This window comes from Myxocyprinus asiaticus, chromosome 49 (assembly GCF_019703515.2).
Source record: "Myxocyprinus asiaticus isolate MX2 ecotype Aquarium Trade chromosome 49, UBuf_Myxa_2, whole genome shotgun sequence".
In the NCBI taxonomy this organism is placed as follows: Eukaryota; Metazoa; Chordata; class Actinopteri; order Cypriniformes; family Catostomidae; genus Myxocyprinus; species Myxocyprinus asiaticus.
The window spans coordinates 24347793-24374964 of record NC_059392.1 but is presented as its reverse complement, the minus strand read 5'-3'; the positions used below and the strand labels follow the sequence as shown (position 1 = coordinate 24374964).

Genomic DNA, 27172 nt, shown 5'->3' with positions numbered 1-27172 from the left:
CAAGAGACCAAAAAATGCAGATGAGCTGAAGGCCACTGTCAAAGAAACCTGGGCTTCCATACCACCTCGGCAGTGCCACAAACTGATCACCTCCATGCCACGCCAAATTGAGGCAGTAATTAAAGCAAAAGGAGCCCCTACCAAGTATTGAGTACATATACAGTAAATGAACATACTTTCCAGAAGGCCAACAATTCACTAAAAATGTTTTTTTTATTGGTCTTATGATGTATTCTAATTTTTTGAGATAGTGAACTGGTGGGTTTTTGTTAAATGTGAGCCAAAATCATCACAATTAAAAGAACCAAAGACTTAAACTACTTCAGTCTGTGTGCACTGAATTTATTTAATACATGAGTTTCACAATTTGAGTTGAATTACTGAAATAAATGAACTTTTCCACGACATTCTAATTTATTGAGATGCACCTGTATATCAAAAGTTTTGAAACACTTACTCATTCTTTGTTATAATTTATTCTTTCACATTTTAGAATAATAGTAAAGTCATCAAAACTATGGAATAACATAAATGGAACTATGGGAATTATGTTGTGACTAAACAAAATCCAAAATAATTCATAACTGTTATATTTGAGCATCTTCAAAGTAGTCACCCTTTGTCTAGAATTTGCAGACATGAACTCTTGACATTTTCTCAACCAACTTCTTGAGGTATCACCCTGGGATGCTTTTTAAACAGTATTGAAGGAGTTCCCATCTATGTTGGGCACTTATTGGCTGCTTCTCTTTATTATTTGGTCCAAGTCATCCATTTCAAAAACATTTTTTTTTTAAATTAAATTCTAGTTTTATAATGAAATTAATTAATATGGTGGCACAATTATATTTTTGTCTACAAAACTAATTTCAAACATTTAAGCATACGCCTTCAGATCAAAAGATTTTTAAGATCATGAGAAACATTTCAGTCAAGTGATTCAAAACTTTTGACCGGTAGTGTATATTCCACGTCATCTCTCAATTAATATGGTTGTCCTATATAAACTACTTAAATTGAGTCAGATTTACTGAATAGAAAGTGTTTCTGTGCCTGTCACTGTGTGTTTAACGTCATTACTGCACCTTCATTACTGTAAAATTATGTAGAGTTGCTTAGGAGTTTATTCTGACACCTAACAGTGTGGATGTACGTAGCATCACTTGAACATAAAAGATTTTGGTGATCCACAACTGAAAGTGTCCAATAACAGAGATAAAGTGAAATATTAAGTTGGTCATGTGATCTAAACATGGTGGCTACCATATGGGGGGGACCACCCTTATGTAGAATAAAAATGATTTTTCTAGGCCATTGATATGAATGCAGTCTTCATCTCATGCGAGTGTAAATTATTTGTAACAAAATGCAATATTCCTACTCCATATTGTTCAAAAGTAATACTCCTATAACGTACACTAACAACATAAGCAACACAATTCTGGCTGCAATTGACTTTCATGTTTAAAGCTTCACATCTCAACACACTATCTGTACTGTAGCCTTTACAATCCAGAAATTTGGGCAGATTGAGCCTCTCTTCTTTCCTTCAACTCTCTCTCTCTCTCTTTCTCACTCGCAGCCTGTGAGGCTAGTTATTATTCTTAGTTTAGGGATTTTGCGTGCCTCCCTTTATAACCACTTTTACCAAGTCATATCAGCATTACGCAACCTGCCAAAAGAGGAAAAGTCATGTGTGTCTAGAGACAGAACATCTTCAATAAGATGCCTTTGTTGTTAGAGACAAAGACATCCTGGCTGTTTTGATTGACGTGGAAATTTTGGGTATTGTCTATCATGAAGGCCCCAGACGTTTCATGAAGAAAATATAAGACTCTCAAACTAGTCCTCCCACATGTACTGTACTGTGGCCTTAATTATTAGTGTGGAATATCTAGAGACTCACTGCTTGAGGCTTCATAAATATCATTGGCTCAAATATATTTTCAAGAAACCCAAAACAGCATTGGCCAATGAAACGTCTCAGGTAGCACGACTTTATCGTAACGTTTTGTAAAAAAATACAAGGACTGCTCTACTCAGTTTAACATTGTTTGCGCAAGAGTTGTGCACCCATTAAAAAAAGGCTCTGCCATTCACAAAGTTGAAATACAATGAATAATCACAATTTACTCAAGTGAAAAGTTTGGCAGTCGTTGTAAAATGTCCATTGTTGGTACAGATTTGCTAGGGCCAACTACACACTAATACATTTGAAAACTAATTGATTTTGCTACATCCACACCAGAACAGCATTTTCTTCCACCGAAAAAGGAGAGTTTTGAAAATACTTTCCGCAAACTTTGGAAACGATGACGAGGAAACTGAAAACAGAGTTTTCAAACTGGCACGAGTATTTGTAGCCTGCTAGCCTGCTTAGCATTGCTTATTCTTATTCTCATACGTTCAGCGTTTTATCCTTTGTCATTTTTCCGCGTGTTTTGTTTTTTCCGCTTTTCTACTGTTTCAACTGTGTATATTTTACCTGTTGCTGCTGGTGCCTAGCTCGAGTCTGTGTTTGTAGCCTGCTAGCTTTTTTAGCATCACTTATCTATCTGTTTTCAACTTTTAATCCTTAACATCTGCCATTTTTCAGCGTGCATCGGGTTTTCCCCTGCATTATTCTCCTATCGCGATTCAACTGCGTGCATTTTCCGCATGCATCCGCTTTCTATGTTTTATCGCAATTAAACTGCACGCATTTTACAGCGTGCACCTTTTTTTCTCCTCTGTGTTACACGGATTATTGCATCGATCTCAAAGCACAGCTTATCAAGAACAACCATAACAACAAACAATTGCGTGAGGGATTCACATTGATTTCAAACCCTCACCGCTCAGGAACAACCAACAACAACAACAATACATTTCGGTAAGTCATGGCATCCGCTCATGTTATTTCTTCCTGCATTGCATGTCACATGTTTACAATAGCTTATTCCGTCAGCAGTGAGGGATTCACATGTGATAAATGTAAGGAATTAGTCAGGCTGACGGAGAAGTTTAATGAATTAGAGACATATATCCGCACGCTAGTGGAGGTCAGTGAGAAAGAGAAGCTGGTATTTACTGTTTAATTTGCAGGTAGAACAGTGAGCAACACACACACTTTAGTTCCAGCTCTAGAGCCCCTGCAGCAGGGCATTTGGGTGAAGTCTCGGCGGCATGCTCACTCAACAAAGTGACACCACTCTCCCGTTCCTGTTAGGGTTTCCAATCGATTCTCCCCACTCAGCAATGCACCCACTGAGAATCATGTTGAAAGAGCCCTAATAATTGGTGATTCTGTTGTAAGGAACGTGGAAATAGAGATTCCAGCCACTATTGTTAAATGCATTTTGTGTGCCAGAGTGTCTGACATCAGATCAAATTTACAAGTGCTGACTAATGCTAAACGTAGATTTTCTAAAATTGTTATTCATTTCGGCACTAATGTTGTCTGGCTTCACCAGTCGGAGATCACTAGAGATAATGTTAAAGAGGTGTGTTAACTTTCAAAAACAATGTCAAACACTGTAATATGTTCTGGCCCCCTCCCTGCTCATCATGGTGATGAGGTTTATAATAGATTGGCACAAACCAAGCCATGAAGTCCAAGGAATTGTCTGTAGACCTCCGAGACAGGATTGTATCAAGGCACAGATCTGGGGAAGGGTACAGAAAAATTTCTGCTGCATTGAAGGTCCCAATGAGCACAGTGGCCTCCATCATCCGTAAATGGAAGAAATTTGGAACCACCAGGACTTTTCTTAGAGCTGGCTGCCTGGCCAAACTGAGCGATCGGGGGAGAAGGGCCTTAGTCAGGGAGGTGACCAAGAACTCGATGGTCACTCTGACAGAGCTCCAGCATTTCTCTGTGGAGAGAGGAGAACCTTCCAGAAGAACAACCATCTCTGCAGCACTCCACCAATCAGGCCTGTATGGTAGAGTGGCCAGACAGAAGCCACTCCTCAGTAAAAGGCACATGACAGCCTGCCTGGAGTTTGCCAAAAGGCACCTGAAGGACTCTCAGACCATGAGAAACAAAGATTGAACACTTTGGCCTGAATGGCAAGCGTCATGTCTGGAGGAAACCAGGCACCACTCATCACCTGGCCAATATCATCCCTACAGTGAAGCATGGTGGTGGCAGCATCATGCTGTGGGGATGTTTTTCAGCGGCAGGAACTGGGAGACTAGTCAGGATCGAGGGAAAGATGAATGCAGCAATGTACAGAGACATCCTTGTTGAAAACCTGCTCCAGAGCGCTCTGGACCTCAGACTGGGGTGAAGATTCATCTTCCAACAGGACAACGACCCTAAGCACACAGCCAAGATAACAAAGGAGTGGCTCCGGGACAACTCTGTGAATGTCCTTGAGTGGCCCAGCCAGAGCCCAGACTTGAACCCGATTGAACATCTCTGGAGAAATCTGAAAATGGCTGTGCACTGATGCTCCCCATCCAACCTGATGGAGCTTGAGAGGTCCTGCAAAGAAGAATGGGAGAAACTGCCCACAAATAGGTGTGCCAAGCTTGTAGCATCATATTCAAAAAGACTTGAGGCTGTAATTGGTGCCAAAGGTGCTTCAAAAAAGTATTGAGCAAAGGCTGTGAATACTTATGTACATGTGATTTTTTTCGTTTTTTTATTTTTAATAAATTTGCAAAGATTTCAAACAAACTTCTTTCACATTGTAATTATGGGGTATTGTTTGTAGGATTTTGAGGAAAATAATGAATTTAATCAATTTTGGAATAAGGCTGTAACATAACAAAATGTGGAAGAAGTGAAGCGCTGTGAATACTTTCCGGATGCACTGTACCTGGTACTTTTTTTAGTACCACAGTATAAGATACGAGAAATATAAATACTGTCTTCTCTAGCACCCTTGATAGTTTCGCCCCCCTTCGATTAAAGAAAATTAAAGCAAAAAGCCCTGCACCATGGTACAATGCTCACACTCATGCTCTCAAGACAGCAGCTCGGAAAATGGAGCGCAAGTGGAAGAATACAAAATTAGAGTTATTTCGCGGTGCCTGGAAGGATAGTGTCTGTAGCTACAGACAGGCACTAAAAGCTGCCAGGTCAGCATATTTTTGCAAACTCATAGAAAATAACCACAACGATCCTAGGTGTTTATTCAGTACTGTGGCTAAATTGGTTAGGAATAAAGCCTCAGCTGAACCAGATATTCCATCGCAGCACAAGAGTAATGACTTCATGAATTTCTTTACTGATAAAATAATCAGAAATAAAATTTGAATTATGCAATCATCTGTCACACCACCTCAGAAAACAGTGTCTCATAATTTTCCTCATGTGAAACTTCAATCCTTTGCTGTCATAGGTCATGAAGAGCTAACAAAATTTATCAAAAACAAAAGCCACAGCATGTATGTTAGATCCAATACCAACTAAACACTTAAAAGAGGTATTCCCTGTAATCTCAGAACCTCTTCTAAATATTATTAACTCCTCGCTATCCTTGTGACATGTCCCAAGAAACTTTAAAATGGCAGTTATCAAACTGCTTATTAAGAAGCCACAACTTGATCCTGGAGAACTGGCTAATTATAGGCTGATTTAAAATCTCCCATTTATGTCAAAAATACTAGAAAAGGTAGTATCCTCCCAACTATGTTCATTTCTACAGAGAAATAGTATATATGAACAATTTCATTCAGGATTTAGGCTCCATCACAGTACAGAGACTGCACTTATCAGAGTTCCAAATTACGTGCTCTTATCATCTGATCGCGGCTTCATTTCACTTCTAGTGCTTTTAGATCTTAGTGCTGCATTCAACACGATAGATCACAACATTCTCTTGAATAGGCTAGAGAATTATGTTGGCATTTGTGGACTTGCATTAGCATGGTTTAGGTCCTATTTAGCAGACCGCTACCACTTTGTCTAGGTAAATGAGGAATTGTCAAACCAAACAAAAGTAAAGTATGGAGTGCCACAGGTATCAGTTTTAGGGCCTCTGCTTTTCTTTTTGTATATGCTTCCCCTGGGAGATATTATCAGGAATCGTGGAATAAGTTTCCACTGTTATGCCGACGATACCCAACTTTATATTTCTTCAAAACCTGACGAAATTTCACAATTCTCCAAATTAGCAGAGTGTATCAATTAAATAAAAGATTGGATGGCCAGAAGTTTCCTTCTACTCAATTTCAACAAAACAGAGGTACTATTTATTTGACCAAAAACCTCTAAAAACAAATAATTTGACTCTCGATGAATGTACTGTTACATTGTATTCAACAGCGAAGAACTTCATGTTTTATTTTATACCAATCTGTCCTTTGAAAATCAAATTACCAATGTTTGTAGAACAGCATTCTTCCACCTAAGAAATATTGCTAAATTACGGCACATGCTGTCTGTTGCTGATGCAGAAAAACTAATTCATGTGTTCATGACCTCAAGAATAGATTATTGTAATGCATTACTGGGAGGATGTCCAGCAAGATCAATAAATAAACTTCAATTGGTTCAAAATGCAGCAGCCAGAGTGCTGACTAGAACCAAGAAATTCTATTAGCCCCATTTTATCATCGTTACTTTGGCTACCTGTTAAATTCCGTAATCATTTTAAAATTCTGTTAACTATATACAAAGCTTTGAATGGTCTAGCTCCACAGTACTTAAGTGACCTTCTACCATGCTATATTCCATCACGTTCATTACGATCACAAAATTCTGGCCTGTTAATAGTTCCTAGAATATCAAAATCCACAAAAGGTCCACAAAATATCCTATTCATATTTGGCTCCTAAACTATGGAATAGTCTCCCTAACACTGTTTGAGATGCAGACACACTCACTCAGTTTAAGTCTAGACTAAAGACTCATCTGTTTAGCCAGGCATACACCTAATTTATGCTTCAACTCACAATTAGGCTGTTTTAGTTAGGTCTGCCGGAACCAGAAACCAGAAACATTGATCATGATCTATAATTCTGCAATAAATGTAATGCCATCTATGCTAATATTATTCTATTTGTTTCCCTGTCTCAACCTCGGGACTCTTATCCTGAGGTCACCAGAACCAGCTAGATCCAGCTCCATTCCTGCTTCGTGGTGGAGTCCACTGCTACATGTCTTTGAGTGATGACGACTAATAGCAGCCAGTGCCAGCCAAACATCAATTCAGTCTATTACGATGGACTTCAGAGGATGAACTGATGCCAACTCCATCCATAAGACATGGGATACATCATATGCCATTGCCTGAACCTTGGACTTAGTCCGGTTGAACTGCACCTCACTGATCTCTGCCTGCATCACCTCAGTCTAATGCTGGACTACACTCTTGAAATGGAATACATAGACTATCAATTAATTGCCAACAAAACCCTTCATCAGCCAGTTAACAAGACAATGCATCTATGTGAACTTCTGCAGCTAATCCAGGATGAACTTCAAAGACATCAGTCATTAATCTTACAGTTCATATAAAATCTTTGTTTAAACACTGAACCGTAACACTTACTTAGTTTAATCATTTTAAACCATGACTTGCACTGCACATAAATAAGTAATATTGGCATTATATTCATGATGTTAACCAGAGGGGATCTGGCCCCCACAGTGAGCCTGGTTTCTCACAAGGTTATTTTTCTCCATTAACCAATTATTGAGTATTGTGTTCCTTGCCACAGTCGTCTTCGGCTTGCTCACTGGGTTTCTAAATACAATTATTATTTAATTACTTATTTTTAAACACAATTCACATTCGTATTTTATCAAACTACACAATGATGACTCTAAGACATTATAGATATTACAGTTTCATTTTCTGTTAATGCATGATTTTCTGTAAAAATGCTTTGAAACGATGTGTGTTGTGAAAGGCGCTATACAAATAAAAATGACTTGACTTGAAGCAGATTAGAGTGGATGTGGCCTCAGTCAACTGTTGGTTTGCCTTTAAGTATTACGTTTTTTCCAAAATGTTCCACAAATGTAATGTGGCTTTGTTGTATTTTGGTCATGAACATAGATTGAATTCTATAGACAAAAGTTTCATTTAAATGTACAGCCTAAACAAAACGTTCCACGAGTGTAAACATAGAAGTTTTGAGGCTGTTTAAAGAAAATCTACCAAGTACGTATTTTCACAGCATATCCAGAATGTTTTTTAAACGTTTTTAAATTGTTGTACTGCGACATAACTGCAACCAGTGCTGGGTAGATTACTTTTGAATTGGAATATGGTACTGAATACAAATTATATGACATAAATTGTAGTCAGTAACATAACATATTGGATTACATTTTAAGGTAATATAATTTAATTACTTTTGGATTACTTTTTAATTACTTCTGACCTAATTCTTGTTTATTTGATGTCACATGATTTTGAGTAGGATAAGCTTGTACATTTTGATAATGTTGCATAATAGACCAAAATTTTAGAATTGATATGAGTGTTTTGGTGTGTGGTTTACTCGCTATTTGTCTGTTTCTGAGTGAAATAAAAAAGGCACTTAAAATGTTGTTCCAGCAATTTTGATATTACAAACACTCAATAAAATGTCTGAAGAAGTGCATACATGTACATTTTGGAAGCCAAGTACAAAAGCAATTTGTGAAAGTAAAACTAGCTTTAGTGCACTAATGCAATTTGCATTTATGTGTGGATTACCGCTCCATCTTTAGTGCAATTATGGCTGGTCTCTAGTATTAGGTTACCTAGGTTACAATTCAAAAATACTTGAAGACTTACCAAACGATTATCAGCTGTTGGCTGATTTAGAATACAAAACAAAACAAAAAATAATATGAATTAGAGGGCCTTTTGTAATCATGTAATCCATAAAAAGAAACTGTAATCTGATTACAAACATTTTAAAATGTTTTGTAATCTAATTACAAGTACTTGATTTTGTAATCTGATTACATAATGCAGATTACATGTAATCTGTTACTACCCAGCACTGACTGCAACCATAATGCAACATTGTGAAATGTTGTAAAAAGTTTCATTTTTGAGGGGGTAATCGTGTTCGCATGTGTTCTTGTGCAGAGAAGGGACGTTAAAAGCAGCCGATCGGATCCTAAGTGTAGATGGCGTGCCGTTACACAGTGCCAGTCACAGCGATGCCCTGACTGTACTGACCCAGTGTGGCCAAGAAGCCCAGTTCCAGATCGAGTACGATGTCTCCATCATGGGTGAGTCGAAAGTGAGCTCTGCTTCATAGAGCACTAGATAATAAGGACCATGAAGTGGATCTCAAAAGTCATATTTGAGGATTTCCCAGAAATTACTTGCTAGAGCATGTTGTAGCATGCTGTAAATTGTAGGGATTGCACCGATTATTCCATTAGTTTTACCATTATATAATTGCACAACAGACTTCTAAGATGGTTTGAGTCTGTTTGGTTGAGAACCTTTGTGATAGTGGCAACTATATATTGAACCCAACAACAAACCCACAGTCTAAAAATAATATCCTCATCTCTCCTTATCACCTGCCCTCCAGACTCCGTGACAAACGCTTCAGGTCCACTGCTGGTTGAGATCGCCAAGGCGCCTGGAGCGAGTCTGGGAATTACTCTGACCACTGCCATGCACAGGAACAAGCAAGCCATCGTCATTGACAAGATCAAACCCGGCAGTGTGGTGGACAGGTACACACTTAATGGGCCTTATTCATAAAATACATGTTGTTGTTGTTTTCAGTATTAGAATTGTAGACTCGTTTTAAGATTGTAAAATGTTTAAAACAAATGCAATCTTCTCATTATACCATCTTAAAGACAACAAGAAACGGTATTCTCAGTTAACTTCCATAATGTGACATATTTCCAAGGGAATTATGAAGGACTGAAATTTATTCTATATCACGATCCGTAACATGTTAGGCTATGATATTATTAGGGGTGTTTGCTAAACTGGGTGAAAATATTTACATTGAAAGAGGGACTTGAGCCATATCTAGCTAACAGAATATCATAGAGAGTTGTGGGTGGACTTTTGACTTGGGCCATTATTCCCCCCAAAAAATTAGTTGGTTAATATAATGCCCTGGTTATGTCAACAGAAATGTAATTATTTTGTATACAAATGTATAAAAATTTTGATGTAAGATTTAGCAAACAAGCATTTCAGAATTGGATGCACTGATGAAAAATACATATTATATTGAGAAAGTAAAAATAATGAGTTTTGAATTTATGTTGTCTTAACACTTACACATTTGTGACAGTTCTAGCAGGTGTCTGTTTTTGTCTCAGGTCAGGAGCGTTACACGTGGGTGATCATATCCTGTCTATAGATGGTACCAGCACAGAGCATTGTTCAGTTCTGGAGGCAACACAGCTGGTGGCCAGCACCTCTGATCAGACCAAACTAGAGATCCTGCCCGCACACCAAACACGACTACCCTGGAAACCCCAGGACACTGGTGAGAGAAGAGTGAAAATATGTAATTCTGCTGCAGTTTTTCAGAAATGGATAAAGCCAAATATGACCATCTATTGAGAGTCTTCCATAGATGGTTGATTTTGATCTTGGAACAGGCCTAAAATGTGTCTGGAAAACTACTTAACTAATTTGCTGGTTGCTGTCATTATGGCTTGACAAACATTATAAAATAGATAGATAGATAGGTAGATAGATAGAGGATGGGTGGGTGGGTGAATGGATAGATAGATAGATAAATGGTTCCACCACAGTATGTTTTTGGAGGTGAGCAATCAATTTGTTTTCCTGTTTACTCCAAATGAGGTCATTATATTCTCCCACTAATTATCAAGATACAAGCTTCATATGCATCCTGTCTTGAGTGCCCAGTCCAAATGAGGACTACGCTGTCATCTCATCTGCTGTCATCTAGTTTAATTAGCTTCTCGTTCTGCTTGATGTCGCCCCACAAGCTTTAGTCTGCAGGACAGATTTAATCATGGAGACCTGCCCACCCTAGAAAAACAACAGACAGCCGCACAATCTCAAACTGAGACGCAATGGACGCAGATTAGTTATTTTCAGCCCCGTTTACATGCAAATGCAGGATATGAACAGATGTCTAATGGTGTGGACCACATTGCTTTGAAAGCCTGAATTAGTATACAGTATTATAGTCTGCATGAGGTCTCAGGCTTTTTTGTAGCTGAGAATCCAATCAATAGTGTAATATTACTTGCCCTATAAACATATTCGATAATTACACAGCTATGTGGATGCACCCAATGATCAGGCAACTCCAATTATGGGAGACATTGTGAGCAATATTGAAGCTCCAGATGGTTGATGTTATTAAGTTGGTTCGTCAAAGCCAACATATTGTTATTCTACAGACTTCGTTTAGGGTTTTTACAAAATCCCTAAACAAAGACCAAAATGTCCGATTGTAACTCCTCCTAGAGCTTTCAAGCTACAACCACCAAACTTGGTACAGACCTTCAGACTGTTCTAACTTAGTGTGCTGTCTCTTTTCTAATTGATCAGACTTTCGGTTTTCCTGTATCTGACCTTTAAAGTGGCCAAAATCTCATAGACGTATATTGACATATCTAGCTGTCAAGCTATCTGACCTTTTCTGTTGGACCTGCAAAATGTTCAAAATGCAAGCTTTAAAATGACTTTCAACTCTTAGACTATGCTTTGTCAAGCTAGCATCTAAGTTTGCCTTGACAAACTTTATTTCACTAATTTGCACTTTGAAGTTCTTGGCACTTCACTCACTGCAATCATCCATAACTTCAGATGCCCTCAGATTTCAATCAAGTCCAGTTCATTTGGGGCCCCACTTGTGGAAGCCCTCACCAATGCTGCAATAAATACAAATTTTATTAAAAATTCTCAACCACAAACCTGCTTGAAATGACATGAGGGTGAAGGAAATTACAAAAATGTATTGGATGAACTATTCTTTTGATTATGACTCATACTTAACAAAATGCCCATCTCTTCAATGTCATGCAACATTTACACAGTACATTGCAAGAAGTGTATGATGCTAGAATGGCCCCAACACCAATATTTATTTGCAGATTTAGGAATGAGAGCTCCTGATGCATATGGACAAGAAAAGTAATTTACTCTTTCAGGATCTTTCAGGTCTCTTTCAGGACCTGTCAAAATATCACATTGCAATATATAGGTCAGCCCCTGCCACGCTGAATGAGATAGAAAGCTCTAATGATGGAAAAATATATTTGCAAGTACAAACTATCAACTCTGGCATGACATCAATCATGAATTGTCACCCACTCGTGGGGTCCAAGTTGATAGAAACTTCACCCAGAAAATAGATGGAGTTTGATGTTTTGCTGTCTGACTCCTACATTTTGGATTCAGATTTTTGCTAATACTATAGCAGACTTTGATAGGGGAAGAAGAAAAAAAGGCAGAGAATATTCAAGTATGTCTCTACGAACCAGCTCATTTGGGAACATATGCTATCTTTGAGATCTTGGAGATATTGAAAATGCTAATTTTAACCTCTTCAGCTCTGCTGCATATTTTGGCAGCCACCTGCATTTTTCACTCCCAAATTTAAAATCTCACCTTACACACATACAGTGGACTAATTTCAAAATATTGGTCTCATTTTACAGAAAAATATATACATTGTATATTTAAAATCTTATGATTATTTATTTATCCAGGCATCCTGTCTTTGAAAGCCTGTGTTTCAGGCTCTGTTTGCTCTATGTCCTGCTAAAAGTGTTATTTCATTACACTAAGCACTCAATGCAATGTGCTCGTCCATAGGCATTCAGTCTATTCTGTGATCCAATGCACTTTCCCCAATGTTTTGTGAAATATCTCAGCCTCTGAGTGGACTAGAAGCCTAATCTATGTAATGCTGGAAAGGTGAGATCAGCTTTGTGAAGATGTATAATAGTTCATATTATCTTTCATCATATAAAATGAAAAATTATACATTTTTTGCAGATTATTTGTTTGCATTCTTTTGTAACACTAACGAAGCTAAGATGAAAAAGAGGAATCATGAAGCTATTTAAACAATTTTGATTAAAACATGCTGTTGACCCAAAACATGACAAGAAAAAAAAATTACAGCAAGATATTAACAATGCTCTATATTTTTAGAAAAGATAAATTTAGAAAGAATTTATGAAAATATTCCACTATGGTTAATTACCTTACTAAATGCATCCTATATGAGATTAATCAGCAATATTCACAACATAAACATAACATTACAACCAACATCTGCACAGACAGTGACGCAATAACACAGGTGAACTCAAACTAAGTTGCAGGCTAGTCACAACATGCATTGTGAATATGCTGTTTTCATAAAATCACACTACACACACAATATCCTACACTGTCTATAAAAAATAATGCATTAACTTCTAAACAGTAGCTAATTCTTTGGTGTACACATTATATACTATTATTTAAAGAGTTTAGGTTTTCACATAATGTTCATCTTTTAAATATTTTATAAATGTTTAATACATTTTCATAATTGTATATATTTCAAGTTTGGTTGGTTTTTACCCTTTTTTTTTTTTTGCAAATATTTTTATGTCACTATGTGAAATAAATCTTTTTGCTTATCGTCAACTAAATGTTATTTTCATTGTCCAAAATTGTATGCTATTTTATTCAGAGGAAATTTTACTAAAAATGAATGAATTTGACATGCCAAAATATTGACAAAATGAAAAGATATTTTTGTCAAAAGACTGAAACTAAAAATGTACTTAAAATTAACTTAAAGTTGTGTTAAAAAATACAAAATAGATGTATTAGACACAAGGATCAGAATGCAGGTGTCTCGAGATGCGTTTTTAAAAGTTTTTAAAAGTTCTATTAACTTTACACGCCATCATAAGAGACAGCGAGACGTGGTGTAACATTTGAAAATGTACATCTAACTCATGTTTACATAATAACAGTTAAAAATATGGAAAAACACGTTTGGTGTGAAAAACTGTGTTAAAATTAATATGTCATGTAGGAATATGCCACATCTAACTTTGGATGGGACACAACATAAGTCCAGATAGTTACTGAATTTTGGAGATCAGTCTGTGCTGCAGTAACAGTTAAATAAAAAGACACTCTGGCATCCTATTATCACATCATTTTTTCATTAAACTAGCAAACATTCAATAACGAATTAGCCAAACCTAGCACAATTAACCTTAGAGCTAGTCAACTGCAAGTTCAATCTGTGTTTAGATGAATGACTTGGTATTTAAAAGCAGTTTTGTAATCTCTTTACTCTTATTAAGCTCCCGTCGCATCAGCCTGCGTGGGAGACTTTACGGTCATCTTTCTGCTGTTCTCAATTCCTACATCAAGAGACACTGTCGTTTTTCCTCAAGACATAGTAGATGAGCTTAGCATAAGCCACAAGGAAGAAGGATTTAGCGCTCAAACATTCAAAGAGCATCAATGGCTTTTACCCAAACACATACTAGTATATAACCTGGCTCTCAAAATCTGTGTGAAAGTTTCATTTCTTAATTACTCGTCATATCCTATGTGACAAAAATACAAACATAATATTCATTTATACTGTAGTGCCATGTATGCAGGAGTTGCTGGTTGTTTAGTAATGTACCAAAGATTAAAAAAGTAGCGAGTAGGTTTCATTAAAACCGTTATATTTAACCACACACACATCTCTCCGAGTGTTAAAAGCCTCTTATGCTTTTTTTTTTTTAGGAATGGTGGAGGGTAAATCAAAGTTACTGAATGTCAAATTATTTATAGGGATTGCCTCTCAACTAAAGCATCAGGAAAGCATGGTTAAAAGTTAATTTCAGTAAGAACTTTGAAAATCGAAATTATTATTTGTAGATATTTTAGTTATGTATATTCAAAACGACATTGTCACTCATTACAAAAGGAATTATTAATTCCATCTGACATTTTGACAGTATGTGCATCATATTGAAGTGTTTAGCTAGAGTTGCTTTAGGACAGCTTTAGTTTATTAAAGAGTTAATCATCTTATTAACGACTACCCATGAAACTGAAGTTTCATTTTCTGCATGTACAGGAGGTATGTTTGTATGGTCTTAAGGAATGTCACACATGAAACAGCATTAGCAATGGACTGCTGTAACTGAATGTATTTACAAGTGAAACGAGATATTCAATGAGGAGAAAATGTAGAGCGACACCTATCTTTGAGAATTTATTATAAAAACTCCAAAGGTTTTCTTATTAATTGAAATTTGTATACTCTTAAAATTAAAATTTCACCCATTTTCATCCTAGATTTTCCAGACTGATCTCACAGTGAAATCTGAAACAGTAGGTTGACATTTCTTTAGCTAAAATCGGTCTGTGCATACCAAAATTCGAAACACTGCCCCCACTGGCCAAAGCAGTAAGTGTCGTTGGGCGTATGGGCACGTTTGAGGGAAAAATGTAACCTCAGAATTGCACTTGTCACTGATTATGTAAATGCAATTACTTACTATACTTACTATTTTCAATGCAGGATTCGAACCCAGGTCTCCCACGCAGTTGATGCAACATGCTTTAAGTTGTGCCACAAGGGAAGGTAGACGCACTGAAGCCGATACAAAAATGTCTGATAGGGGATCGTGCTTGTCAGAGAGTCAGAATACTATGTCCGATCCTAGGGTACTGAAACTCTCGGAAACAACATGGCGACTTCCCATGTGATCATGTTGGATTTTCAATGGAGAGATCAATTTGTTTAGATCTTTTATTGCTCAAACATCCTTTTTGCTGTACGAATTTGCATGTCAGAGTTTGCCAAACTCACAATGCAAAATTACCAGGTCGAGTTTACCAAACTTTTTAGGAGTTTTAGAGTTTTGACGAAATTCTAAGGGGCCACTCAGACCAAACTTGAATGTGGGTGTCTTGAGACACGTTTTTAAAAGTTTTAACTTGACACAGTGTCATAAAAATGTGTCGCTCTCGCGTGAGATGCTAAAAAACATGTTGTTTTTTTATCCGCAACCTTCAAATATGTCCATCTAGCTCATGTTTACATAGCAAATCAATTAAAAAAAACAGTACAGACTGATGCAAAAACGCCAAGAAAACCCACTTGGCACTAAAAGTACCCATATTTGAGCATTCCAATGCATATGAATAAAAGTGAAGCTTTAGTGTGACTGCCCCTTTATTCCGAGAACATACACTATACAATAAATTACTTGTTTCAAACTATTAATTTTACAGGGTCATATAAATTCAGTCCTCTGCCATTATCAGACCTACCGTTTTAAGTTCACTGTAAGCACACAGAGATACTGCAGTCCTGCAGAACAAATGAGAACAAGCGTGCACATACACAGAAGCACTCAATTATAAAGCCTACCTACAGCAGGCAGGACTTCATTAGCCTGTTTTCTAATGAGCTTCCTCATTGTTTTGCATGCACATTCATTTACCACAGACCAGTATTAGAGATGGATATTATCACTCAAGTGCGACTTCAGCAGACCCCCGAGACTCCACACGAAAGGATTCCAGAGATCAAATGAGTATTAATGAGAACAATATTGGCTGTGTCTCGGTTGGAAGGCTGTGTCCTCCAGAGGTCACATTTCTTGGCCGCATACATCATTGAGGCTGTCTCGTTTCATAAAAGCAAGTAGGAGACTTTGAATGCAGTCTTCGAATGCAACTTTTTTTCACGGGAATTCGGAGGATGCATGAGGTGTATCCTTTGTGGGCACTCACAACCCACAATTGTTTGCTTCAACGGAAATGTCTAAAAAAAATTACGCCAATTTGCCCGTAAATATGATGTTCAAACACAAGTAATGTTAATTCCCAAGTTGAAGTACCTCAGTAGATGGGTGCAGAGTATATAATATGTATAGTTATATTAATAAAGTATTAGACTAAAAGTACACCTGTAAAATCTATTTTCTTTTCTGTTTACATCTTTATAACTCTCCTTAAATTTACTTTATACATTCACTTCTAAAGGGACTTTGTTGCCTTCTCACTCAAAGTGCTGGCGCTTGTTAAAGAGTGGCGTGCTGTCATAGCAACCATGTTACTTTCAGTTTCCATTTGTCCTACGAAGGCCACCTCGTTTAAACGAAACTTGTTTAAAGGAGGATGCTCAGTATACCGCAGCCTTCAAAGGACGCGTCCTACCTAGCATGCAGCCTTCCAAACGAGAGACAGCCATTGAGAGGGGCCATACCATGTCGTTAGAGTACATGAGGTCGCATATGTACAGTGCAAAAGTTTTAGGCAGTTGTGATAAACAGTGATGGCACAAATACATGAAAATTTATTTAAAATAAAAATACAAAATACCTCAGTTTAAATGTATCAAAATAAAATACTAAATACTGTGTGGAAAATAATTTTAATGATCAAAATTAAGTACAGTATTTTGTATCTTGAAAATACACAAAATACATGTAAAATATGCCATTCAATAAAGTATCACTATTAGGCTGAAATTTATTTGGACCTATTCTGAATGCAAAGAGCATTTTGGTGTACAACTGCTTAGCAACTTTTGTTTTCATTTCACCTACATCTTCAATCAAGTAAGGACAATTATATATAAACAGGTACATGATTACAAAATGCCAAATAGCAGCCATTTCTATACTTCTTTCTGTCCAGGTTACACTGTAGCCTGCTTTTTCTTGTGGCAAACCCTATTAAATAAATCATGTGTAAAACAGTGGGTACTTTTCTTGCTATCTAGCAAGGAGTAATTCTTTACACACTTGACTAGCTAGTAAATACACAAGCAGTTGCTAGCACCAACAACCGATTAGCTAGCAAGACTTACTAGCTAGCTCTAATTTCCAGTGCTAGTGCTAACGCTTTTTACCCCCTTGCCAGTGTTTTTTTTTTATTCCTTCATGTTAACTGAAGGCAAACCTGAATGATGTTCCATTTTAGCTTGCTAGCTAGCGATCTAGCTAATGATAGCTAGTGAACTCGCTAACGATAGTTAGACTAGCTTACTAGCTGGCTGCTGACTAGTTTTGATTTCCTCACTGTTGACACACATTGCATTGGCTGGCGAGAAATATCATGCCTTAATATTTTAATGGAAATTAAAGAACAGTTGTCAGAAATTATGATTTTTGCATCAAGTAGAATTGACCTTCACATCCTCACCTCACCTTATCTTATGCTGTCTTCAAGTGCACCCGGGAAGCTCATACCTCTGAGTCGGGCATTCGTTACTACGACATGTCGCTTATTCAAGTGGGAAACAAAATACGGAAGAAGTCAGTCTTTAACAATATTAAATAAATGATGGCAAAAGCAATTTTTTCTGTTGTACCAGTGAATAACCATTAGTGATCACTTATAAACAACATATGTGATTTATTAATGCATGGTATCTAACATATTATTTATTCATTTGCTTAAAATAAACCGTGAAGGGTGAGCCATTAGTTGACTGTCATATAAAACAAATTAATATTATTGAAATAAAATACAGAAGTTGAAATAATTTAGCAAAATCATTGCTTCCTATCATCTTTCATGTTTTTCACACCCCTTCCAACGTCCCAACTCAGCAACTCATGTATCATCTAGAGTTCATAGTTTTCCACTCATTAATATGACTTAATTACGATATTGCTGACTCCACTTGAAGGGCACATTCTGCTGCGTTCCATTCAACTCGGAAAGTCAGATTTGCCAACTTCCTAGTAGGAAAAGTGCAATGGAACACCACTTCTAGTAGGAATTCCAACTGGGAAACTTGTGTGGAAAGTTTCAACACATGCGCCCTTCAAGTGGAGTCGGAAATATCGTAATTGCGAGATCCAAGCACATGAATGACCCCGCGAAGTCGTGTTAACGAGGGGAAAACTCGGACTTCTAGATGAGAGTTTCCGAGTTGGGACGTTGGAAGAGGTGTGTCAACATGAAAGATGATGAAAAGCAATGATTTTGAAAAATTATTTCAACTTCTGTATTTTATTTCAATAACATTAATTTGTTATATATGACAGTCAACTAATGACTCACCCTTCATGGTTTGTTTTAAGCAAATACATTTATAATATGTTAGATACCATGCATTAATAAATCACATATGTTGTTTATAAGTGATGCAGGTTTATTCACTAATGTTTATTCACCGGTACAACAGAAAAAGGGCTTTTGCTGTGGTTCATTGCGTAATTGTTTAAGTTTGGCTTCTTCGTAACTTCTTAACTTGGAGTTACGAGCTTCCTTGGTGCAATTGAAGGCAGCATCCGATTTCACTGAGATGCAGGTGCTTAACGTCACACAAACATGTCATCACCAGGGGAGATATACAAAGTAAGTAATATGTAAAGTAATACCGATAAATGAGTCAAAGTTCCTACGTTACATGATATTAAAGCTTGTTTAACAAACGCCTGCAGAAACAGGTGTATAAAACATGGTATATTATACTCTCTTTTGATAATCGTACACCTGAAGCATAAATGCTAGCGTTGCAGCATTTTTTATCAATTGGGTTGTCTCTGGTGACAGTCGAACAGCTGCTAACACCCTGTCTACGCCAGACACTTGCATCGTATCGCATCAAATGAAATAAAACCCCATTATAATTAAAGATGCTGTCTACACTGGAAGTGTCCATTGTGACGTGTCCGTTGCGCTGACAATAAACGGGTGTTGCGTTCCATTTTACACTGCACGCACTAAAAATATATAAATCGAAAATATCAAGTAGGAATATCCCACATCCTATTTGAATGGAACGCAGCATGACACCATATATTTCCTTGCAGGAACGCACAAAATTAGCTCACCCAATGCTAGATGGAGCCGTTCTCTCTGACATCTGCAGCTCGGGTACATGAATGTTGGGGTTGGGGGCATGCCTGAACTAGTTGATACAGGAAATCAGCAGCCTAATAAAGAGGTTGACTGGCCCAAAGGATTTTATGTATTTTGAAAATACACAAATACCAAACTTAAATGTATTTAAATACAAATTACATTTGATTTTTTTCAAAGACTTTAAAGTACAAAGTTTTAAAGTGCAGTAAACACCACCCACTGGCTTTAAAATAGCACCAATTCTCCTAGGTATCCTTGTGCACAGTTTTTCAATGGTATTGGCTGTCTCAGTTGCTTTGGTCTCAATCCCAGACTGACTCAATGATGTTGAGATTCGGGCTCTGTGGGGGCCATGCCATCTGTTGCAGGACCCCTTGTTCTACTTCTATGCGCAAAAATAATTTTGGGAAATTTAAAATTCATATTTCCTATTGACACTAAAGCAGATTTAAAATAACTATCTTAAGGCAAATGCTTTTGTAAAACATCTTATGACTCAGACTTTTGGACAGTTCTGTAAATCAAAAATAGTCAACCCTGTCAACTAAGTAATTTTCAAATCTGTTATGCTCCGAATCTTATATTGGCGCAGTTGAAGTTAGGTTCACTCAATAATTAAAATTCTGTTCTTATTTACACAAAATACGGTATATAAAATATATTTTATATTTCATTATTCATATTTTATTTGGAACATCTGTAAAGTTTGCAGAACAGCTGTAACCGAGAAGCTTGTAATGAATAACTCAAGTTGTCATTTTGTAATTGATTTGTATGTGTTTGTGTAGTGAAAGTCCAGAAAAGTGACCACCCCCACTGCTGGGACCCTTGTGTGAATTACTGCCACACTCAACATCCTGCTCACTGTAAAACAGCAACATGGACATCTGCTTCCAGTAACCCGTCCAGCTCTCAGGATTACTGCAAATGTAACCACATCGACATCACTCTTACATTATTATCAACTCTATACGTTATTTTAAACATAAATAAAGATGTTTTGATACATTTCTTCTTCCCTTAAGCATTGAAAACTCCTGGGAATGTTAAAGGGGTCATATTCTACACTTTTGTAGTATTTTACAACGTATTTATTTAATGAAACCCAAGAAAAAGTATGTGAACCCTTTGGAATTACCTGCATTTATGTACTGTATACATTTGTCTTAATATCTGGTTTGATCTCCATCTAAGTTACAGTAACAAACACAATCTTTTTTAACTAATAATACACAAATTATTGTATTGTTCTTGTACATATTGAATACATAATTCGAACATTCACAGTGTAGGTTGGAAAAAGTATGTGAACCCCTTAGGCTAATGACATCAACAAAAGCTAATTTGAGTAAGAAGTTGGCAAACCTGGCACCCAATTAATGAAACGATATTGGAGTTGTGGGTTAGAGCTACTTTGACTTATAAAAACACTTACTTATGAAAACATTTTGATTTTGCTATTCACAAGAAACAACTGCTGACTCGGACCATGCCTTGCAAAAAAGAGATCTCAGAAGACCTACGATCAAGAAATGTTGCTTTGCATAAAGCTGGAAAGGGTTACAAAGTTATCTCGAAGCTTAGATGTATATCTGTCCACAGCAAGACAACAAGTTAACACCTCTGTTCATGAGTCTATTATACTGAAAACATTAAACAGGCATGGTGTCCATGTCAGGACACAATGAAGGAAGATGCTGCTTTCCAACAGAAACATTGCTGCACACCTGAAGTTTGCCAAAGACCACCTTGACACTCCACAACGCTACTGGGAAAATGTTTTGTGGACTGATGAAACTAAGTTGAATTGTTTGGCAAGAACATGCAGCACTACGTATGGCGTAAAAAGGGCACGGCATACCAACATGAAAACATCATCCCAGTGGTGAAGTATGGTGGAGTAAACATCATGATTTGGGGCTGCTTTGCTGCTTCGGGGCCTGGACCACTTGCCATCATCAAGGGATAAATGAATTCCCAAATTTATCAAGATATCCTACAGGATAATGTCAGGGTGGCTGTGCGCCAGCTGAAGCTCAGAAAAAGTTGGGTGATGCAGCAGGACAATGACCCTAAACATGGAAGTAAATCCACTACAGAATGGCTTCAAAAAAAAAGAAAAGAAACATTTTGAAGTAGCCCAGTCAGAGCCCAGACCTTAACCCAATAGAGAGTCTGTGGAATGGCCTCAAGAGAGCCGTTCACACCAGACATCCTAAGAATATGAATGAGCTGAAGCAGTTCTGTAAGGAAGAATGATCCAAAATTCCTTCTGAACATTGTGCAGGTCTAATCCGCAACTACCGGAGATGCTTGGTTGAGGTTATTGCTTTCAAAGGAGGATCGAACAATTATTAAATCCAAGGGTTCACTTATTTTTCCACAGCACTGTGAATGTTTAATGGGATGTGTTCAATAAAGACATGAAATATTATAATTGTTTGTGTGTTGTTAGCTTATGCACATTGTGTTTGTCTATACTTATGATTGATGAAGATGAGATCACATTTTATGAGGAATTAATGCAGAAAACCATCTAATTCCAAAGGGTTCACATATCTCGCACTTGCCACTGTATAATGTAAGTCAGGGTTTCTTGCAACAATTAGAAATATAGTCATACTTCAGTTTTGCATGACCATTTTCCACAATATCTCTGACCCTTAATGTTAAACAAATTAAAGAGGCTGCTATATGCATCTTTAAGACATCTATACATACATGTTATGATTGGCTCTATGAATTATTTGGCTTGTTGAGAAAAGGTGTGACATTACCTTTCCAAGTGATCAGACTTTTGCAGATCAGACTGACTCAGTTTTGCACCATTCACAATTTTGTTCTAGTTGATGAAAAAGTCTCAGAGTCTTAACCTTCTGGAACCTATGGCCGTTTTTCTTCATTTAAATGTAAAATGGCCTTATATTGATATGGAAAATTGTTCTTAACCTAGACATCTACCTCCCAGCTGTTACCTCCAAATGTAATATAACATCCCCTGACTGTCCTTAAATAATAAAGGCTTGAAGTAGTAGAATAGATCTGCAAAGACTTGCAAGGGAACAGTAGAATCTGGACCATTAACCTGCAGTGAACGCTCAGTCACTTGGCCCAATGCCTCTTTTACCTTTTAGCTTTGAGTTTTTAATGTGGTTTCACTGTCTAACTCTCTCTTCTGTAGCGGTAGTCTGCACTAACTTCTCCCCTGGCTCCACCACCACATCAGGCGTAACCAGCCAGGGTTCCAGCACGCTGCCCCGCACCGCCCCTCCCATGAGCCCCCGCAACTCCATGCTGAAGAGAAGACAGAGGAAAAAAGAGCACAAGAGCTCCTGTAGGTCACTGTTTTCCCTGTGTGTGTGATATTTCAAAACTATTTTGTGTATATTCCAATATCATTGTGACCTCATTAAGGGTTAAATATTACATTAGTATCATGTCCTCATATGAAGGCTATACATACCAATATCATTATTTCATCTGATGCTGAACATTCCAATATTATAGAGCGCAACAGTCCGGTTCCGGAAGGCTGTTAATCGATGGGATATGCTCCTGTTGAAGCCAGCAGTCTGCATTATTTCAGACTTGTTTAATAGTGGAATTCCTGGTGAATAAATACACTACCCATGATCCTGAAGGGAAACAATCCTCCAATCAGAAAATTACAGCAAAAAAAAGTGTGCCAAAATATATATATATTGTTTTTATTCCTATAATCAAAAACTTAAAATCTATAGTTTTATATTTTTTTCATCGTTTTTAATTCAATTATGTCATTCGCAATGCTGCATGGGATTGTAGTTCGTTCCCTCATTAAAGACATTAAGTACATAGTCTTGTACCTTTGTCTTTTTGTCCGATATTAAAATACTTTTTTGCTCCGGATCAAAGTTTGTAATGTTGTGATTCGCCTCGAAGCTGGTTGGTTTGGTTCATATTTTAGTACTCTTTTATGAAGACTTTTATCAAATCAAATGGAAAAAATAATGGGAAAAATACCAAGAACAAAGACAGCTGAAAAAGTGGGGAGGCACTGTTGCGCTCTACTGGAATCTGGAGGCCATGTGTTTCAAAATAATTCTGACCTTATCTGAGGTCAGACAGACATGACAGTAGCAAAATAATAGACTACTATTAATTATGTTTTTAGAATTATTTTTTTGTATCCTACTGCACTAAAATTTGTATAACTTTTTACAGAAATATCGGTTTTCTTGAAATGCTCTGTTTCAAAATGGAGCTCGCTGCCTTGCTGTCTACTGCCAACATAGACAGCTGCCTTCTAATTTTATTATTTGGAATGCTACTCAGTGTGACACAAATAGCAGTAGATTTGACTCCTGTTTGACGTTAGCATGTTGCTAAGCTAACGACGTGATACTCTAGTAAGCATAAAAATGCACAGCACAAAATATTGGCTTAAAACGCTCTCTACGTAGGCAGCTCACTAGGTTTTAAAACAGAGCTAATATGTGCACACTGTATCTATGGGTGAATTTGTATTGTACTAAGCTTATGTAATGCCTTTGGTGGTGTCTCTGTGTTTAGCGGTATCTTTAGCCTCTAGTTCTGTGGGCCCTGGTGGTCAGATAGTCCACATAGAGTCCAATGAGGTGACTCTGAAAGGAGACCCTCTAAATGGGTTTGGGGTTCAACTACAAGGTGGAATATTTGCAACGGAGACCCTCTCTGCCCCCCCTCTGATCCGCTTCATAGAGCCGGACAGTTCGGCCGAAAGGTACGTTTAGTCATATAGCAGGGTTATTAATATAACCATGTATTAAAGGGATAATTCTGTCACTTAACCTCATGGTGTAAATGTATCTTGTTTTAAGGATGTTTAGATATTTGTACTGGAATATATGACATGTAAGACATAGATTTTTGTTCCTACATTCATATACTTCCTGTGAAGGCAACATACCTAAAATACACACTCTCAACACCCCAAATATTCTGTATTCAGGATCTATCCTGGAGTAATGCCTGGGTTTTATCACCATGACTCAATTTGCCTTTCATATATATATATTATTTGATTTGATTTGATTTTTTCTCTGCAACACAGGGTTTGTATATATACACTGACTTGAAGAGAGGTACTTGAAAATTATCAAGCAGGATGCGAGTAGATATTACCTCAGAATCTGGGTCAAGACTCAACAGGGGCTCAGACTACAAAAATATCATGCCTTTTATCAGCACAATTTAATAATGAGACTATACCTTTGAACATATTAATAGCCGGAGTGTGTTACTGTCACATTTGTAGACTTAATAGGGAGGGTTCTTATGATGTTTGAAGATCATTAGGTTTCTGTTCCAAAATGTAGGCAGCATTTTAAGACATCATGGGCACGCACGAAGGCTGTTCCAAAAGCTAGGTAGCATGAATAGGCGGTATTTTATACCTTCGAAAAAGTTGTCAATTTGAAATAGAATGCATTCTGTACTGAAAATGATCATACAATCGTGTAATTTAAAATAGACTATTTTACACAATGTTTGTGTGTGCCATGTATTTTTATGCATATTAGAGTATCAGTTTGTTAGCTTAGCAATATGCTAACATGAAACTCTATTTGAAATCAACTGTCAGTCGAATATTTGGTGCATTTTACATGAACAGCGCTATCTGTATGATGCACATTAGTTGCTGCCTGTGCAGAGTTTTCCAATCTGTCACTTATAAAATTAGAATTCAGTTAGGATGTTGCCTTAGAAGGCAGTTGCCTACATTATGTAGGCAGTAGTTAGCAAGGCAGCTCACTAGATTTTGGAACAGGGCCCATGAGTCTAAATCAAAGGTTTTACTTTCAGCTTGCTTTTATTGCCCAGAATATTTTGGGAAAAGAAGTTTACAAAGCTGTAAATCCATTTCAAATTCACTTCACAGCAGTCAAAAGACATTAGCATTGCATGCGGGTGGTCTCATCACGACAAGTGACATGTTTGACTTTCATTGCTGTTCCTGGTTAACAGTTTACATTATATAACGTCTCCATAGTCTAATTGCATAACCTAAACTCTGCCTGCCACCATCACAGTTTCACCTTTCTTTATATACAGGCCAGTTAAGTATGTTTTGGTTTGTTTTTGCAGCGTACTGCGTGAGTCAGTTGCTGCATGAGATTGTTGTATAATGAAACGAGTGATCTAATGTGTGTTGAGCTGTCTTGTACTGTGGCAGTGTGTGACATTTGCGTTGTTTGGGTAGGGAGTCATACTGTGTCAGGTCAGTTTTTGTCTTTCATACACACACGGTTTCCTACAATGACACTGGGTTTGCATACGGAAATATGCGCATAAGTTATTGTTGTTTGCGTTTGATAAAATTACCTTATTAAAATCACACTAAATTTACAAAGCCAGGCATGCAGTCTGGTCCACTTTGCAGCTTATCCTGTACTGCTGGTTGCTAGTAAGTGTAATTTGCAAATGCTTATTGAAAATTAGCCAATTTGTTGCTGCAAATTGGGGCCAGTGTAAATGCCCTTTAGACCAAAAAAGATTGTTTGACCGACATGTTAAGCCATGTACTGTACATGTAAAGCCAGGCGGGTGAATCCAAATTAAGGATATCACAATTTCTGACAAAAATGTATTCACATGCACAGCAGTTCTCATCAATGAATGGCTACACAGAAAACACAGAAGAAAAAAACTGTGATATGAACAACCAGTCTCACAAGTCAGACTGATCTCACGCTGAAATCGGAAAGAATAGGTTCACTTTTCTTTAGCAAAGATTGACCGAAAATCATTGCCCCCAGTGGCCAAAGTGGAAAGTATTGTTGAACATATGGGCGCCAAAAGTGAGTTGTAAAGCTTCTTACTTTCACCTTGTTTTGACTGGCAGGTGTGGGCTGATTCAGGTTGGAGATAGAGTCTTATCCATCAATGGAATTCCTACAGAAGATGGAACGCTGGAAGAGGCCAGTCAGCTGCTCCGAGATGCTGCTTTAGCCAATAAGGTCACACTTGAGATTGAGTTTGATGTTGCAGGTAAATTAGACCACATTTTCCACCAAGAGTCCTTTAGTTCTTTTTAATTTGTATTTCATTTAAAATTGGTAACAGTTGTAATTGTACATAAATGATGTACTGTTGTTTTTGTTTACTGGGCAGAATCAGTTGTGCCTAGCAGTGGAACTTTCCATGTGAAACTACAGAAGAAGAGAGGAGTAGAACTGGGCATCATTATCAGTGGTAAGTTCTGAGTACACTCAAAAAAAGAAAATCAAACAATCCAATCGATAGACAGACAGACAGAGATAGATAGATAGATAGACAGATAGACAGACAAACAGATAGACAGACAGATAGATAGATAGACAGACAGACAGACAGATAGACAGACAGACAGATAGATAGATAGATAGATAAACAGACATACAGATAGATAGATAGACAGACAGACAGACAGA

The 27172-nt window shown here is 37.3% G+C and overlaps 1 protein-coding gene across 1 annotated transcript in view; it reads left to right on the top strand.

Annotated features, from left to right (window-relative positions):
• LOC127438190 (glutamate receptor-interacting protein 2-like) overlaps nucleotides 1-27172 on the top strand; it is a 160614-nt gene that overhangs the window by 106971 nt on the left and 26471 nt on the right. The window contains exons 7-14 of the mRNA XM_051693566.1: nucleotides 9021-9166; nucleotides 9478-9625; nucleotides 10232-10401; nucleotides 20531-20671; nucleotides 22924-23076; nucleotides 24294-24483; nucleotides 26605-26750; nucleotides 26874-26954. Coding sequence (XP_051549526.1) covers nucleotides 9021-9166; nucleotides 9478-9625; nucleotides 10232-10401; nucleotides 20531-20671; nucleotides 22924-23076; nucleotides 24294-24483; nucleotides 26605-26750; nucleotides 26874-26954 — 1175 coding nt within the window. The remainder of the gene's footprint in view (nucleotides 1-9020; nucleotides 9167-9477; nucleotides 9626-10231; nucleotides 10402-20530; nucleotides 20672-22923; nucleotides 23077-24293; nucleotides 24484-26604; nucleotides 26751-26873; nucleotides 26955-27172) is intronic.